This window comes from Anolis carolinensis, chromosome 1 (genome assembly GCF_035594765.1).
Source record: "Anolis carolinensis isolate JA03-04 chromosome 1, rAnoCar3.1.pri, whole genome shotgun sequence".
Classification (NCBI taxonomy): Eukaryota; Metazoa; Chordata; class Lepidosauria; order Squamata; family Dactyloidae; genus Anolis; species Anolis carolinensis.
The window spans coordinates 123,994,618-124,013,572 of record NC_085841.1 but is presented as its reverse complement, the minus strand read 5'-3'; the positions used below and the strand labels follow the sequence as shown (position 1 = coordinate 124,013,572).

The following is an 18,955-nucleotide window of genomic DNA, read 5'->3' as shown; positions in this document are numbered from 1 at the left end:
CATCCTGGTGCCTGAATACTAGATTGAGGAAAGGATCCTGAGGGTAAAAGGGCAAGGTGAGTGCTAAGAGGCTATGGATGCAATTCAAGGGCCAACCTACATAATGAATTTATCAGACATCAGGAGAGAATGCTTCTGGAACATGACCATATAGCTCAGAAAACTCACAGCAACCCATGTAACTTTGCCTTCCTCTGATTATATGGGGGTAGTCAGACCAGTGCCTGAAAGCAGTTTAGGTGTGAATCATGGTGAAAAAATTTCTTTACTGCTGATAATTTTAGAAGGCATTGCTCTCCTGTAAATGATGGCATGTATTGTTTGAGGATCTTTTGGGTGAAATAAAGTTTTTTGCATGTTTGGGAAATAGCTGTATTTACGGTGTCTTTTTATCTTCTCTGGTGGGTTTGCCAACTACATCTGTAACTGGAAGAAGCAAATTGGCTTTACTTTTGTTTCATTTACATCCAGATGAGCTACTGAAATGTCTACATTGGGCTGCTTTTAATGATGGTTGAAAATTGCAGTTTTTTAAGAAACGTGGCCATCAAGACAACTTACCCATTTTTTTTTCATGTCAGGAGTGACTTGAGAAACTGCAAGTTGCTTCTGTTGTGAGAGAATTGGCCATCTGCAAGTATATTGCCCAGGGGATGCCTGAAGGTTTTGAAGTTTTACCATCCTTGTGGGAGGCTTCTCTCATGTCCCTGCATGGGGAGCTGGAGCTGACAGAGGGAGCTTACCCGCACTCTCCCCAGATTTGAACCACCAACCTATCGGTCTGCAGTCCTGTCACACAAGGGTTTAACCCATTGCGCCACCGAGGGCTCCTAGCTTACCAATTAAAAATACATTTAAAATGTAGAAATGATAAACATCAAGACGGAATCAAACCATTGACAACATTGGAAACAATTTAAAACTGTGCGAATAATATGATAACAAGTACAATTAGAGAGCAGTATAGCACTCTCTTAGCCCTCCCCCCCTTTCCTATTTTTGGAAACCTTCCATTCTTAAAACCTTTCAAAACAAAAAAAATGCTTTTATTGGTATTATATTAATACTTTATGATTAGAACACAAACATTAGTGGTATAAAGTTACCTTTCTCCCTTCCTACAAACACCTATCTATGAATATCTAAAATGTTTATCTACTGCACTGGAAAAAAACAAACTTCAGAGCAGTTTTCCAGCACCAGAGTAGACTTGGGAGAAATGGTTATATGCCCCCAAATCCTCATCTCATTAGATTTAGACCTTTAAAACAAGATTGTGTAAAATTATTTACACAATTACTTTTAATTGCATGTGTGCTCACATATATGCATAGTTAAAATCATGGTTCAATCCAGTAAACAATAAAGGTGAATGCTGGTTGAGCATATTAATTAATCAGTTGAATTGGATGAGGTAGGCTAGTGGTGATGAGATAGTTTTAAAGGCAAACAGTAGCCTTTTCTTTGCCATTTCTTTCTTGTTCTCGGAAGGTAAAATTTAACAACAGTATGAAATAAATTACACACATACATAAAATCACTGGTATGTACTTGTTCAGCATATGTGATATAAAAACAATGGTGACTTTTAAGCATCGTGTATGTTAAGGCAAACTAAACACGTATGCCCTCCTCTGGTAAAAATGTCCATTGCATTTGTAATTTAGAAGGCTTCTAAACACTTAATATAGCACACAAATATATAATTCTTTACAGTTGAAAGTAGAAGTGCTAGATTTAACTCAATAACTTACCAGACTGGATTTACAAAATGATAAAAGAGAACTGTAACATAAAATTCAGGAATTATCCGTTTTGCAAAACTTTAAGGGGTTTGAGAAAGTCCAGTGATTTAGGCAAGGATCTTTCAATCCTATCTTGTTAGCAAACTCAAATTGTGAACAATTTCATTCAGCATTAAACCTGGACCATTGAATAAGCATATATTAGTTTCAAGGTCACTGTTACTTCTATAAAGGTCTTTTGAAACTTTTTTCCTTACTCTGTATTAACCTTTTCCTTGGAGCCCTCAGTAGCGCAATAGGTTAAAGTACCCTTGTGTCGGTAGGATTGCTGACCAAAATGTTGGTGGTTCGAATCCGGGGGGCGGGGTGAGCTCCCATCTGTCAGCTCTACCTCTCCACACGGGGACATGAGAGAAGCGTCCCACAGGATGGTAAAACATCAAAACATCCAGGCGTCCCCTGGGCAATGTCCTTGTGGACGGCCAGTTCTCTCACACTAGAATCGACTTACAGTTCCTCAAGTCGCTCCTGACACAACCCCCCCCCCCCACCTTTTCCTTAGGCAGGAGAATAATTTTTTTCTTTATGTGTAGACAAATGAATTGAGTCCAGCAATAATCTTTTAGTCATGTGCCCATCTAACAATAATTTAAATTCAGAAATTGTTTTTGTTTTTGTTTGTGACACTCACAGGGAAAATGGTAGTACACAGGTGAAAGATCCACAAAATACCCTGTATATTGTATAGGTATTAATGATCTTATAATTCATACTCGCTTAACTCGATAGTTGGAAGATGTGATCTTAAATCCTTGTTCTGCTACATTTATTCTGTGATGGATTATAGAATGTGATAACACTTTATCTTGTTGATTATATGAATAATTTGCTGATTTCTGTGGTTTTGATTTCCACATTGATTTCTGTAGTTTTGAGAACTTTTCTGTGTATTAAAGACATATTTTGGTGTTTTTCACATATATGTTGTTTAACATTTTGTGTGTTTGAGACATTTAGGCATGCTTTTTTGTACTGTTTTGTTGTATGGTTTGTATTTCCATGTAGTGATTGGTTGCTTGAGAGATTGAGAACACAACTCGATGTGACATGATCAAATAATCTTTTATTTTGAGAAATAATGTACCAGCAGTCATAGGCAGAGGCTTATTAGCATTTCCCCACTAAAATTTGTCCAATTGTTCTTTATCCAATGGTAGTTCATGGTCATACATGGTCAAACAGCTGTTGAAGAAGCCATCACTGGACCCCACTCAATTCGGTAATTTTCGGCCTATTTCCAAGCTCCCCTTTCTGGGCAAGGTCGTGAAACGTGTGGTTGCCTCACAACTCCAGGCATTCTTGGAGGACACTGATTTTCTAGATCCGGCGCAGTCTGGCTTTATGCCGGGGCATGATACCGAGACAGCCTTGGTCGCCTTAGTCAATGATCTTTGCCAGGAGCTAGACAGAGGGAGTGTGTCCCTGCTGGACCTCACAGTGGCCTTCGATACCGTTGACCACAGTATCCTTCTGGGATGCCTCGCGGGGATGGGGCTTGGAGGTACTGTTTTGCAGTGGCTCCACTCATTCTTGGAGGGTCGGTCCCAGGTGGTGTCTTGTGGGGCCCCGCAGGGCTCTGTACTGTCCCCCATGTTGTTTAACATTTACATGAAGCCGCTAGGAGAGATCATCAGGAGTTTCGGGGTGCGGTGTCATCTCTATGCAGATGATGTCCAACTCTGTCACTCCTTCCCACCTGTCACTAAGGAGACTGTCCAGGTCCTGAACTTGGCAGCTGTGTCGGACAGGATGAGGGCCAGACAAGACAGAGGTCCTCCTGGTCAGTCGGAAGGCCGAACATGTCTCCTGCTATGACCTACCATGTAATTTAAGATCTTCAGGGGAGGCCCTGCTCTCGGTACTGCCAGCGTCACAGGTGCGGCTGGCGGGGACAAGAGACAGGGCCTTCTCATTGGTGGCTCCCTGGCTGTGGAACTCCCTCCCTAGTGACATCTGGCAGGCTCCATCCCTTTTGAGTTTTAGAAAGAAAGTGAAGACCTGGCTATGCGAGCAAGCATTCAAAGAATAAGTTTTGTTGGCTTCAACTCGGTCTGGACTAAGATTTATATACAATGTTTTGTGAATGAATGGCTCAAGTATTTTGTATTATTTTAAATCTGTATTTAATTGCTTATGTTTTATTCTTTTGTATTGTTGTGTATTGGCATTGAACTCTGCCAGTTTTGTAAGCCGCCCTGAGTCCCTTCGGGTGAGAAGAGTGGGATAGAAATAATGGAAATAATGGAAATAAATAAATAAATAAATACAGTTTTGAAATAGAAAAAAAATGTGGAAACACAATGGTGATGTTTAAATCCTTACACTCCAATGCCATTGTCCAGCTGGATCTGGTTTTCATTTCCTTACTGGATGCTACTACAGGTTTAGCAGAGATATACTGTATTTACATATTTCAATTAGTCTTCTTGAATCCTGGTTTTGGGGAAAGGACAGGGTGTGTTAGATTATCTCTAATAGGCCTGCTTTTTATATGCATGCAGATGGAAAACTAGTTTTCTGAACTGTTTGTTACTTTTTGATGGCTGTTTATCTGATGCAGTTGCTCATTTTTGCCTGCGGCAATTTTAGATTAGCACCTGGAAGTGTCCTAACTTTTGGTTAGGCGATGGAAAGCTGTCCATAAGATTTGCGATTCTTGCCATGTTTCCACAGATCCCCTGTCCTTATTTTTGATGCATAATCTGATTCCCCTCACAATATTTTTATTCAAATTGTTATAAGAAATATAAGTGTTACTTGCTGGAAAGATACAAAAATTAGGAAGGGATTATAGCAAGAATTCAAGAAATTTATTATATTTCCTCAAACATAAGAAGGACGTAAACAATATATTCTCAATGTCTTTGTTCATATGCATATTGGAACTTATATATATGTGGTGAAACTGAGCATAAGATGTGGTTTACAGAACAAAATACTTGACATGGATTGGGCCACATGTGGATCACGAAGCACCTTTACAAATTAATTGCAGACTAAGAAAGCCACATATACTAATTGGTGGCTGCTATTTTAGTTCTTAATGCATTGCTCGGTATCACTCTTTGTTGTCTATTGGGAATATGTATGCCCTCCCTTACAAAATTCATTATGGTAACACTGTCCAGGAGATGAATAAATTGGGATATTCTTTGCTAAGAAGTTGGGCATAGAAGTTTGCTGGAAGACCCAAGAGATTCCTAGAGAAGTGTTCTCTCAGGCTAACCCCCCTTCCTTTTTTAATTATTGAAATTTCTGTCTTAGTTCTTATCTCTCCATTCTTTTTATGGGAATGAATGTATTATATCAGTTTGACATGACTAGGAGCTAAAAGAGACAAATAATTTCCCCTGTTTTAGTGATGCTGATAGTTTCTTCTGTTTTTATATTTATTAATTCATCAATTTATTGCTTGCTTTTAATAACTGGCAGAAATGAAGAGTCCCTTACAGTTCAGGATTTTGTAGTCAGTTTGTAACAATATATATATTTTTTAAAAGGCAAATTGTCTGAAATTACTTTCAGAAAAACTTGCACTTTTAGTATGAAAAATGTAATAATGTTATTCTAGACCAAGGTATACATAATACGTTTCTTGTTCCAAAGTAACTCCTGAAACTTTTCTCCTGTGATTTTAACAAAGCTAGAAATGTGATTTTTCTCACCATTCTAGCATAGCCATGTTATTCTCTATACCATCCCACTGTTATTTTAGTTGTGCATTCAAGAATGTTATCTTGTTGGAGTTTCAACGCATATGTTTTGTTACGTTAAGACCTGGCATTGAAATATACTTGACCTGGTGTTCTTTAATCAAAGTTGTTGATGGAAAGCCAGAGTTGTTGATGGAAAACCAGAGTTGTGCAGGGAATTTTCATACTTTGAGATATGTGTATATTATCCATGATGGGTTACAACTTCTGCACAGCATTATCCCAGATTTATTTTGCTACATCTTTGCTATTGATGCTGTTGGTTTAGAATATGTTCTGTAATCAATTATGGGTCCTTCCAGAAACAAATGTTCTTAATCTGAGACTTAAATAGGTGCCATTCAATTGCTCTTGTGATTTCTGGATGCAATGTGTTGCCCCAGATGGTATTTAAGGCATATTTCAGCAAAAGTTGTGAATATTTATGTAACTAACATATACCAATGTGCTTTTGTTTACTTTTGTATCACGTTAAGAATATTTTTCAGCTTCATTGTGTATTTCAGGTAGAAACAATGCTAATTAGATCCATTTCAGTTCCAAGTTGTGGCATGGAAAATGTATTCAAAGGGGTTTTTTGTTGTCAGATATTTCAGGAAGGCATCATAGCTGACAGAGAAAATTTTGGTACAGGAATTTGTGGGATTTTATTATTTTTTGATTACCTATAGGTGAGGTTATTTTTCTATAGGGGAAACCAGCATCTTTTGTGTTGCATTGCTGCAATATGCTGTTAAACGTCATACTGAAGGCATACTGTTTGACCTTTTGATATTGGTTAAATCATGTCTCGTCAGTGAAATTATTGTCTGTGTGTGTATGAATACATTGAGTTTACTGTCTGAAAAATGTATTTTTCTGGCTGGCAAATATCTGTTCCTTCATAAGGAAAGATGCTGTCGGACTATTATTGTAGGAAAGCTCATTGAACTGTCTCATACTCCTCTAAGAACTGCAGAGATGAGAAACAGAGTTAAAGCCCTGTAGAAATAATAGGTAACGAATAAAGGAATTGTTACATACACATCTAAGAGAGGAGTACAGCTTTTATTTAAAGGCTATGTAGCATTCTATATTGTATACAAGTAAGATAACTTATTAACATCTTCCAGAAATAATTTATTAGCTTGTGGAAAGGACAAATTAGCTCGGTTTCCTTTTTGCACAAAGTCAATATGCCGCTAGATGGAGCCATTAATCCAAGTGAATAAAACATGTCAGTAAATCTGGTTTGCTGTGTTCTGTGGTTCGGTTATCTGAATATCTCATGAGTCTGTCAGTAGTGAAGAGCAGGGATTTGTAGTAATTTCTGGAGATGGCTAATATCTGCTGCATTTTTTGGCAGAGATGAAGTAACAAATATTACTTTACAATATATTATGGCACCAATGAAACAGGAAACTATGGATAGTAGTGAACCTTATTGAAATGAATACCAGAAGGTATCGTACAGTTGTGCTGGTGGATCTAGAAAATTCCTAGAAAGGGCATATTTTGTTAATGTGGGTAGGTGAAACCACAGACACTAGTCCTATGGTTATGGGTGTTATACTGTATTTCCATAATATGGGCAAAACAATCTTCTAAAATACAGTATAAGGAAGAATAAGAAACTACAGACAGGATAAATGCTTTTATAGCGTTCCTATTTTATTATTTGATCTGCATGAACCTTGTGAAAGAAGTCATATGCTATAATAATAATAATAACAACAACAACAATAATAATAATTTTTATGTCTTACTTGCCTCTCCGCATGGTTTGAGGTGGGTCACAAATGAACTTTCGGTCATATCAATTTTTTAATTTCTTTTGTCCTGCTAAACGTGCCAAAGTTCCCTGCCTTCGTTTATATGAAATGGAGCCCAAGAGTGAAAGAACAGAGAATTAAATGTGACAAACACCTGCAATTAGTTTGCCTAAGTTTGAAAGTTCTCCCTCAAAGAGAAAGACTACATGAATGAATGGTTTTAACTTGAATCATATCTAATAAAAATAAGTCCTACTGAATGCCATTTATATTTTATATCATACAGTTTCATTCTTGTCTTCTGTTGAAGATTCTGTCTTCTCCAAATCAGGATTAGTTATAGCTCAATAGTATAATCTCCTATAGAACTTTACTGGCCAATCCTTATATCAGGGAAGGGCAGATTTGCATTGTCAACCAGAAATGTTGTTTACTTACAAACAAACTTAAGTGATGTACATTGCATTAATTTGTTGTTCCATTTTAATGTATGTTAACTTTTGGTGCTCAGTGCAAGGGCGATGGCAGCAGTGTCTGCCTGGACACAGGATCAGACCAAATCCAGCAATCCAGGCTATCCCAAACCCTCAGGTACTCTGGAGTTTCAAACAAACTCCAGAGTATTCCTGAATTTGCCAAAAGCAGGAAAAGGTTGTGTTGAAGCAAAAGAACTGGGATTCATTGGAAGGCGGTGAGCATTATAGACAGCTAGTGGTCCATTCGTGGTGAGTACAGGTTTTTAGGCCAGTGTAGACAAGCCTCAAGTCATCAGTCATTGTTTCTCCAAGCTGATACTCCAAGGAAAAGAGGGTGTTCCAAGGAGCCATTAACCCATTACAGTAAGAGTTCTGGTTATCCGAGATAAACGGGCGAGCCCATTATCGGATAACCGAAACTGATGGATAGCGGGGAAGGTGCTTCGAGGGAGGGAGGCAGGCTCCAGAGGAAGTTCCAAGAAGTTCTAATGGAAGATTTCTCACCTTTGAGGAGCTCAAAGGCTCCCACCAGCTGCTCTGAGGCGGCAGATGGCAGGGTGGGCTCCATGCAGAAGAGGGTGCAGCTGTAAGGAGGCCCGAGAGGAAGCCGCCGCCGCCATGCTCATGGCTGCCTCTGCTTCCCCTTCCGCTGCCTCCTCGCATCTTCCAGCTGGAGGAAGAGGGAGAGAAAAGTCCTCCTCCCTCTCTCTCTCTCAAGCTGCGGCGGTGGCGGCTTCCTCTCGGGCCTCCTTGCAGCTCTGCGCCCTCTTCTGCATGGAGCCCACCCTGCCGTCTGCCGCCTCTGAGCAGCTGGTGGGAGCCTTTGAGCTCCTCAAAGGTGAGAAATCTTCCATTGGAACTTCTTGGAACTTCCTCCAGACCCTGCCTCTATCCCTCGAGGCACCTTCCCCCCCTCCACCTGGCCAAGTCCCCCGTGCCTAAAATAATGTGACTTCCGGTTAACCGGAACTCTACTTATTATTTTGCTGAATTGGAACAAATTGGGACTACTCTATGGACTGAATATGGGGAGCTCTTCTTCTTGTTCCTGAACATAAGTGCTCCATGATTGATAAGGGCACTTATTGGTGCCCATCAATGGCAATAATCCCATCTTTGAAACAGAAAGTGCTGTTAGTATCATAAAATGAGATATATGCAAGGGCAGGGTTGCCATTTTTGGAAGGAAAGAATGTTTATTGCACTGTTTTCTAACTGTAGCCTTTCAGAGACATTCACAAAGGGCTGGCTGTGATTTTTGTATCAAAATAAAATGGAGCCGTACCTTTTTTCTTAGCTGATGTGCTCCCCATAATTGCGTAGATGATTACTGAGCAGATGACAAGCAGATGTTTGAAGTGCTGCTGGTATATAGAATTTGAAAAGAAAGAGAGACCCATGGGAATGAACTGTATCATCCTCTCTAGAAGAAAGAATATTTCCAGTACAAACTGGCATACATACGTTTAGGAAAAAGCAATGCTCTCCCATCTCACATATTAATGTTGATTATACACACACAGACACACACAGTAAGGAGGACTGGGATAATATACATTCCATCCTTAATGATCAGAGATGTCGGGCTGATCAATAATGATGTAACATCTGTTCTACGGGTTAGTTCTCAATTTAACTGCATTATGGAAAAAACATTTTCACATTTGAAACAGAGTTGGAAATAACTATTCCCCTGGGATACATATAAATGATTCTTGAACATAGTTTGACTGTTTGTTAATAATAAAAAAATAGTAATGGGCAAAAAAGAAAGTAGCATTTAATGTTTCTTTTATTGGAACATTTGTGTTAGTTATTGAGAAAGCACATTTAAGGCTGGAATGTTATCAACTGTGAATATTAATATGACAGAGAGATATGTGATGATAATACAGTTTTTTAATGAAGTGTACATTTTAGCACACATAGGCTGACCTTCCAAAATAAAGAAACAGGTAATGTGAAATCTACCAGCGTGTCTTATTCTTTTGTGGTTGAGCAGCATTGGAAAATGCCGATGTTGACCAACTTAGGAAATCAGAACTAGATCAGAAAGTTGATCAAATGTTGCTATGACCTTGAGGCCTATTGTTAAACGTGTTACAGGTACCCACATGAATAGTTAAGATTTTGCCATTATTAAGGGGACAGATTCACACCTAGCAATGCAAAATAGAATAAAATAGAATAAATTGTGTCTCCATTTATGAAAACCTAATTATGATTATAATTAAGAGATTTGCCTTGTTCAGATATGCTCAAGTTACATGAGGAAGTCTTTCTCCGCCGACTTCTTTTTCCGTTTTATTATTTAAAAATGGAAAATTCTAGTTTACAGAGGCATGTATGTAATAAAGTAACATAAATAAATGGGAAATTAAGGCTGAAAGTTATATAGAAATTAAATGTATAACTAAATCTACATCAGAACTGTACCATATTTTTTGGAATAGGGTAGAAGATCAAATAATTATGTATACATTCATGAACTGAGGTAATTGAAGAAACACATACGGATTCAATACAGATGGAATGCCAGCATCCTTTGTGAAACTACTGGTTTAAATATATGGCATAAATAGCCTTCAAGACTTTTGCTCTGGTTCAGTGGTATGCAAGGAGGTGCTCTGGGATTATAGTAGAATATTTTCTTGAATTTTGAAAAGCAACATACTAATAGGAAGCTGTCTTGACACTAAAGACAAAGGTCTGCTGCAGCTAAAAGCAAGATGGTCACGTTCAATTGATAGTCTTCAATCATGAAGTTTGAAGGTAAAGATGAATTTCATATAGAAAATTGTGTTTTAAATATTTGAAACAACCGTTGTTTTAAAAAGTCATGATAGATTTAGTAGTGGTTTAATCTTTGTTCATTTTCTTTAGGTCCAAGATGGGCTTCTTGGAATACAGGTGTCTTTATTTGTATCAGATGTGCTGGTATACATCGAAATTTGGGAGTTCATATATCCAGAGTCAAGTCCGTCAACTTGGACCAGTGGACACCAGAACAAATACAGGTAAAAAGAATTTTAATGAGGAAAAATCTTTTGGAAAGTTTATTTTACAATGAATATGTTTGTTTATCATTGAGAAAAGATAGAAAACCCAGCAAAATTTTAATGAGGTATAGGCTTTCTGATCTGAGGCACATTATACAGATACATGTCTACTTTCTGGATGGATTTCAGCAGTTGTATGTCATAGCATGGTTGACTATTGTAAACTACTTGAAAAGGTATTTTCACATTGCAGTATCATTTTGCAAAAATCCCATTTCCTCTGCTCTGGATTGGCAAGTGAATTGCTTTTCTTCCTTCTCCCCTGTCAAATTTCGTTGGTGTCATTTTTAGCTCATCAATACACAAAAACCTTTCTAGCTGATAAACCTAAGCACTTATCTTTTTCTGAACATTTTAGGGTGTCAAGGATATGATATTCCCTTTTTTGCTTCACCTTTCAAGTTTATTATTTATTTGAAATATTTATACTGTGTTTTTCCTTGTATAGTCCAAATCCTTTAAAAATGTAATAGAATAACATGATTTTTACATTACCACATTAAGCTAGTTATTTGAGAACAGTGTATAAAACCAACTTGCTTATATCACATTAGTTGCCTTTCTGTTAAAAATATTATCACCACACAAGCCTGATTTCTATCAACTACTGTTGAGTCCAGGATTGGTGAGCCCATATAAAATAGAATTATGCAGATTTTTAATTAGATATCAAACTTTAGCGTTTTGGGTTGGGATGGTGGCAGGATAGAAATAAAGTTTATTATTTATTAAGATTGTTATTGTTGTTGTTGTTGTTGTTGTTGTTATGTTATTAACTGTTTTAATGGTTTTATTGTATTTGTATGATCTATTTGTTTATTGTTTATTCACTTTGTTTTACAATATAGCACTGAAGTGGCCAAGTTGTAAACCTCATGGTGAGAAAAGCGGGGTAGAAGTATAGTAAATAAAACTTTTTTTAAAAATCCCAAAAAAATTGTATAAGAAAAGCAGCCTGAATGTCAGAATTATATTGTGGCATTCACACTATAGAAACAATTAAAATTGTGCCATAAAATCAGCAAACAATGTGGAATGGTTCTATGTCTTAACACACGCATTAGTTATAAGTCAGAGGTCATTAACAGAGTAAAAACATTTGCAAAATAAAATGGCATAGCTAATTTTCAACCACACTGAAACAATTTGCAAATGCAAATTATGGGCAAAATATTTAATCAACATTAACTCAGTTTATAATAGAATCAAAATGTAATACTAATAGACTTAGGGTCCCGTATGCACTGTGCGGATGATATAGAATGAATATTAAGTGAAGTTTATTTATTTATTTATTTATTTATTTACAGTATTTATATTCCGCCCTTCTCACCCCGAAGGGGACTCAGGGCGGATCACATTATAACACACATAGGGCAAACATTCAATGCCCATAAACACATCAAACAGAGACTGAGAGACACACGCAGAGGCAAGTTAACCTTCTTCTGAGGGGATGTTCGATTCTGGCCACAGGGGGGAGCAGCTGCTTCATCATCCACACTGACGGCACTTCCTCTTTCCAGGTCGTAAATTAGTTAATCTTGCCTCCCCACTTTATAAGTGGTACCTTATCTCCTACTTGATAGATGCAACTATCTTTCGGGTTGCTAGGTCAGCAACAAGCAGGGGCTATTTTTTTATTTTTAATTGACGGGTGCTCACCCCGCCACGGGCTGGCCTCGAACTCATGACCTCATGGTCAGAGTGATTTAAGGCAGCTGCTCAACAGCTGCGCCACAGCCGGATTTATCTTTTATCCTCTCTTCCTGATATTGCAGGGAAAGGATCTCTGTAGAATTTAGTTTCATTTTTCAGAAATCCTGGCTAATTGTAACATATTACCAAAAGCACAGTTGGTTTGTACTAGTCCTTTTCAAACAACCCAGCTTTATCCCATGGGTTATAGAGTGGCTTATTTAGAATCTGACCAGAGTTGGTTTATATGTAAGAGGAAGGTCATAGAGAGCGTTTCACATGTGCTCACTCTACTATGTCTCATGATGCTAAAACATAGTTAAAATTCAGATAATCTATAAATTACAGTACTAGAAAATCTGAATAATAACTATTAAAATTTAGCACTATATTTGCCATAATATATAACTCCATCCTACAAAGCAAACCATTAACTGATGATTATCCCACAGTACACTTCAGCATGCCTAGCTCCCATGGTAATTGAAAATACTTAATTTTCTTCTGGAGGCTCTATCTCATTTTAACCTCAGTCTGTTGATGTAACATTGTGCCCAAAATAGTTATGTACTTCAAAAGGATGAAGTAAGGAAAAATGGAAGTGACAAAATGGGAGGTAAATGTAAATAAAGTTGCAGTCAAGTTATAAAAACGATTAACTCAAAAATTATATTCTGGCCAAGTTTTGATTTGTGCAACAATAAACTGTACTGTTCCATTATTCGGGCAGAGGCCAAAAGGCGGCCTAGACAGAGAAGGATAGTCCATTTGTGGGGGGGGGGGGGGGGGGAATTGAAGGATTAAAACCATTTCCCTCTGTTTTCCTATCATTCACCCTACCCGTGTCGCCGTTGCCGCAACAACCCTTGTTTATGTCTTGGCAAGTGTGAGTGTGGGGGGGAATGATTTTCCTCCTTCAACTCTCTCCCCCCCTTAAAATGGACTATCCTTCCCCTTTTGAAACCACCCAGATAATGGAATAGTATCCAATAAACTAGTATTGATTCTTACCTTGTTTTTTTCCTCTCAATATTTATGACATTTTGTCCTTTAGCATGCATTCAAGGCCTGTATATATAATTTATTTCCCAAAATAGCACACCATGGTTTTTTTTAAAGTTTTAAAACGATTCCTTTTTTAATATCAGAGAGGATGCCATCAGTGACTGGAAGACATTTGTGCTTTTTTATTGCCAGAATCCACTTACTAGATATCCCAGGTGTTTTGGTCCAAAAAATAGCATTAGCAAGTTTTAATGTTATCATGGTTGAAGATATAGTCACATTTTAAGACACTTCTTGCTGACTGTGGTTATTTTGAAGTTAGTACCTTAGATTTTGAGGTGCGGCATTTTTATGTAAAAAATGGCCAGAATTGCAGCTGGAAACATGAAAATATGTTCAACTGAGAGGTAAAGCTGTAAATCCCTTTTTTTTCTCTGCTTTCAGTGCATGCAGGAGATGGGAAATACCAAGGCACGGTTGCTTTATGAAGCCAATCTACCAGAGAACTTTCGAAGACCTCAAACAGATCAGTATCCTTTCGGAACAGCCAATCTTGGGAGAACAATGGAAGACTTTTGACTTTATGCAATTTGTGTTAATTATTTTAAATAGATAAATGTTTCCCAGTGTCTTTTTCACACTGCACATTTATAACACATTGATCAATTTTTAACAGTTATCTTTACATCATACAGAATCCTGGTATTTATAGTCTGTTGAAAAGCTAGATTTTGTGGTTATGTTTTCTGAATACTCTTTCCTGTACTGCATAGAACTCCTTAGGACAGTGGTTCTCAACCTGTGGGTCCCCAGATGTTTTGGCCTTCAACTCCCAGAAATCCTAACAGCTAGTAATCTGGCTCGGATTTCTGGGGGTTGTAGGCCAAAACACCTGGGGATCCACAGGTTGAGAACTACTGCCTTAGGATGAAACCATGGCAGCTAAAGCGCTATCAAAGTGTCATGTAATGGGCTCTGGATCTGCAAGTTCTAGAGCCATAATTTCAACCAACCACAGATTCAATTACATTATGTTACAAAATTTGAAAAAAAAAATGTTCCCGGTTGGAAAGTGTTGTTTCCTGTTTAATTGTGTGGTATTAACTTTGAAAGTACAGTAACTTACTTAGGCGATCCCTCGTCGTTCGAGGATGATGGTCCTCCATTTCTTGGAAGACGCCTGTGCGTGATTTTTTTTAATGTGTAGAGGTCGGTGCACAGCCGGTCAACACACAGTCTTCCCCTGGGGGAAATAGTCAGGCATGTTTCAGATTTAATGAACGTGTTAGTAGTACTGAGAAAAATTCCAAATAAGAAATATATCCAAGGAACTTCTTCCCCTTTTATTGAAGGGATGATCTCTCAACGCTCACCTGTCCCTGTCATTGTAACAGTAGTCTTTGAAGAAATAACCAAACCAGTTCTCTGATGAGTCTGACAACTGGTGCTAAATAAATGGAGGAAGTTAGCATATTAATATGACATTAGACTAATAATGAATTTTGGAAACTGAGTACAGTAGAGTCTCACTTATCCAACATAAACGGGCCGGCAGAACGTTGGATAAGCGAATATTTTGTATAATAAGGAGGGATTAAGGAAAAGCCTATTAAACATCAAATTAGGTTATGATTTTACAAATTAAGCACCAAAACATCATGTTATACAACAAATTTGGCAGAAAAAGTAGTTCAATACGCAGTAATGCCATGTAGTAATTACTGTATTTACGAATTTAGTACCAAAATACCATGATGTATTGAAAACATTGTCTACAAAAATGCGTTGGATAATCCAGAACGTTGGATAAGCGAGTGTTGGATTAGTGAGACTCTACTGTATTTAACTCTCATACTGCAGAATGTTCAGAAGTCATTGTGAATGCAGTAAAACACAACCAATGTACAGCTTGGTTTTGCAGCAGCTACTTTCTATTTCTCCCTTTGCTCCCTCATCCCAAATTTCAAAAGGAGAGAAAATGGTGGGCAAGAAAGCCTCTTAAAAATGAAGGCTTCTGAATATGCTTGTAATTTCCTTTGGTAACAGTCAATATGAAAACAACACCGCAGCAGCCTATGGCAGTTAGAAAATGCTTCCATCTCAAATTGAGTTTCGACTAGAAAAGCTATGGTAAATTTAAAGGGATATTTTAAAATTACGAGTCCTTATAGTGTAGTCATTTCTAACATTCATTTTTAGATTAATTATGCTAGCCTGACAAAGATATTAAATGGGCTTTATGAAGGGAAGCTTTGAACAATACCTTGCTGAAATGCTAATTAAATTTAATACTTACATCAGTTCAATTCTGGCTTTAGAGCTCTTATCTAGAATATAAACAGAGAATTAAATGTTCTGTATTGTAAGCCCTCCCGATTTCATTCTGCGTTCTGTATTTTTTTCCTTAAGTTATCTGATCTCAGAGCTGTGGAATTTTTTATCAGGGATAAATATGAGAAGAAAAAATACTATGACAAAAATGCAGTTCAAGCCACCACTGTAAGCACAATTATTTTCAATTTCTGTTTAAAAGATGAATATGGGAACACAGTTACACAATACATATTACACAGTGCCTGCCAATATTGTCTGTAGGAATAATGAGTAAAAGTTATTTTGAGAGAAAAAAAATTCATCCAGCAGCATGAATAAGTATATGACTAATGATCGAATTGGGGATAATCACCTGCATGGCAAAAATGCATCTTGAATGTTAATTGGTAATATAGTGAGTAGGCAGTCATTATTCCTTATAATGACGTTCATTCTCTAAAATGAAAACCTCTGGTTGGGAATAACAGTAGCAGTTATTCTAATCATATAAATTACTATAGAAATAAATACGTCTTTAAATTGTATATTGACTTATGGGAACCCCATGAATTTCATAGGGTTTTCTTAGACAAGGAATACTCACGTGGTTTTACTACTTTCTTCCTCTGAAATATAGCCTACAGAACCTGGCATTCATAGCTACTAAGATCAGACCTTTAGGGTATTTAGACAAGAGTAAATACAATTCCATAAACTAGGCTTTGAAAGTGTTAAAAGTTAACTGAAATAGCATATGTGCTTTAATATTGGAGACTGTGAAGTGTCTAAGATGCAAAGCCTTACCAAGCTATGAAATTGTGTGGGTGTATATGTTACGCTTCCATGAAGTTTTATGGGCTTGAGCTAACCCAGTTTGAGATTCTAGGACAGAAGTTGAGCTTTCCCCCACAAAATGAGTTTAGAGGCAAAGCTAAACCCAAACATTATGGAAGAGAGAGTATAGAGCAGGAATCTTCAATTTATCGTAAGACAACACATAAAAATACACCAAGGCTTCAAAGGTACACAAGAACACTGAACACTGCGTCAGACTGAGTCATGCCTACTTTTGACTTTCCAGATTTCCAGATTTCCATGCAGGATTTTTTATTTCTTTCTTCTGCCTGTACTAACTGGGCATCACCCGCATATAGTGGTATTTGTGTGTAGAATTGTTGAAAATACTATACGAATTGCACTGTAATATACTTGATGGTTCATGGTTAGAAGGCTATTCCTTATGAACTAATATTTTTCCTTGTTGTTTCCAAATAGACATTTTCATTTGAATGCTACACATTCAATTAGAACTTAGAGTTGTTTTGTTTTATTTTGAAAATAAATAATTCTGTTGGAATAAGTAAGAACAAAGTTGCCTTTGCCTTCTTCCATATTCTCACGGGACAGTGAGCTTTTTCAGCTTCAGGACATTAATATTTCAGCAGTAATGCTGAGTGAAACGGAACAATAGCTGAAACTTAATTATTTCTCTGTGTGTTTGCAATATGATCTTATCCAAGTTTATTTCATACTTTATATTCTGGTGAATTCATTCATGAAGCGTTTACCATTACCTGATCATTTTTTCACCTTTTGAAAAAGCTCTAGTGAAATTCAAAAAGATGAAGAGATGACTCTTCTGCATGATATATCTAGGTTGACTCAAGATGCCTTTCCTTAATCAATTTCTTTAGAATAACCTATAAACGTAAATGGCTAAAATAAAATAAATAATCTGTGTTTTGAGCAGCAATATTAACCTAAATATGCAGTCTCCTACATGAATAATTATTTGTTTACCCTTCCTCTTCTGTCCTTCTACATGTCATGTGGTTCTTCTGAGGTTAATAGGAAGCAGTAAAATATGAGGATGGTGTTTTCTTGTTAGCTAAAGCTGCCTTGGTGCCTTTTCACTTCTTTATCTGTACAGATGTCTTCCTCTGATCCTCCTCAGGCTCTGGCTTCTTCTCCTTCTCTGCAAGCTGCTTCTGAGAAAAGCAAAATAGAGGTATTGCCTCTTGCTAGCATGCATGCTGCCTTGGGATGTGGATGCTTCGTCCATTTGTTCATATCAAATAAATAAATTATTTAGGCCACTACCATGATTTGTCTTTGGGAAGATAGGAAGCATTTAAAATTACAACACCAGCATTATTAGATCTTTCCTTGTAATTTCATCTGTAGAAAATGGTTCAGCTAATGTTTCCCAGCTCAGCTTTTGGTTGTTTCTGTATTCCATCTCTTCACATTGCTATTTTGCAGTAACGGATCCTTTCTTGCTCCTTGATGTCAGTATGCACATCCTTGATTCATTGACCTATTTTAGAAGCATTCTTTCATAACTGTATCTTAGATTTCCCTTAAATGGTATTACATGTCTGATATCTGTAGATGGTGTCATTCTAACTACATTCACCAAGTTTCTAGCATGAATTTTGGAAAGGAATTGATGGACTAGTGCAGGTCTCCTTAAACCTTTTCTACCCATGACCCACACGAGAATTTTTTTGCTCAACCCCCAGGTAGATAGGTATATAAAATAGATATAAACAACCAAACATTTACTGATAATAATTCAGCATTTGCAAAGTTTGCTAAATAGACTGATTTTCCTTTCTGGGAAGTACATCTGAAGAATTTTCTGCAGTGTCCACTGTAAAAACTGTATGTTGTTGCTAACAGATTTGTGTAAATGAGTTGTGTTTTTACTGTTGCCAGATTTTTCAGGACCCCAACATTGAGGTCAGGGGGCTCCATTTTGGGGTCAGGACCTACAGTTAAGAAGCAGTGCATTAGTGCACAGGTGGGGAAAGTGTGGTTTTTTGGCTGCTTGCACTCCCTTGGCAGGCCTGCACAACCTGGCACTAGTAAGGGGTCAAAATTAAAGTAGGCCCAAACTCTTTGGGCTGAAGATAGGATTTTAGCACCTCAGTCGTTTGTGAGAGGGCATCTTTGCTTCAGAGTATGCAGCAAAGAGAAATAATCACATAATCTCTGCTTCCCCTCAGCATAGCAGTGAGTTGCAATCCTTTTCTGGGAGAAAGAAGTCCCTCAGTTCTTGTCTCTGCTGTTCTTCCTTTTTCTTTGCTTCTGGGTTGCCTCCATCATATCCTTCTCTGGAGAGAAAAACAGCCA

General features: G+C 37.4%; 1 protein-coding gene across 6 annotated transcripts in view; it reads left to right on the top strand.

Moving 5' to 3' along the window:
* Positions 1-18,955, top strand: part of smap1 (small ArfGAP 1) — a 102,172-nt gene that overhangs the window by 21,200 nt on the left and 62,017 nt on the right. For 3 of the 6 annotated variants that reach the window (XM_008118938.3, XM_008118900.3, XM_003215500.4), the window contains 4 exons: positions 10,629-10,762; positions 13,952-14,037; positions 15,931-16,006; positions 17,751-17,828. In XM_008118938.3, the coding sequence (XP_008117145.1) occupies positions 10,629-10,762; positions 13,952-14,037; positions 15,931-16,006; positions 17,751-17,828 (374 nt within the window). The remainder of the gene's footprint in view (positions 1-10,628; positions 10,763-13,951; positions 14,038-15,930; positions 16,007-17,750; positions 17,829-18,955) is intronic. The other 3 variants (XM_008118908.3, XM_003215501.4, XM_062982071.1) reach the window with 2 other exon arrangements.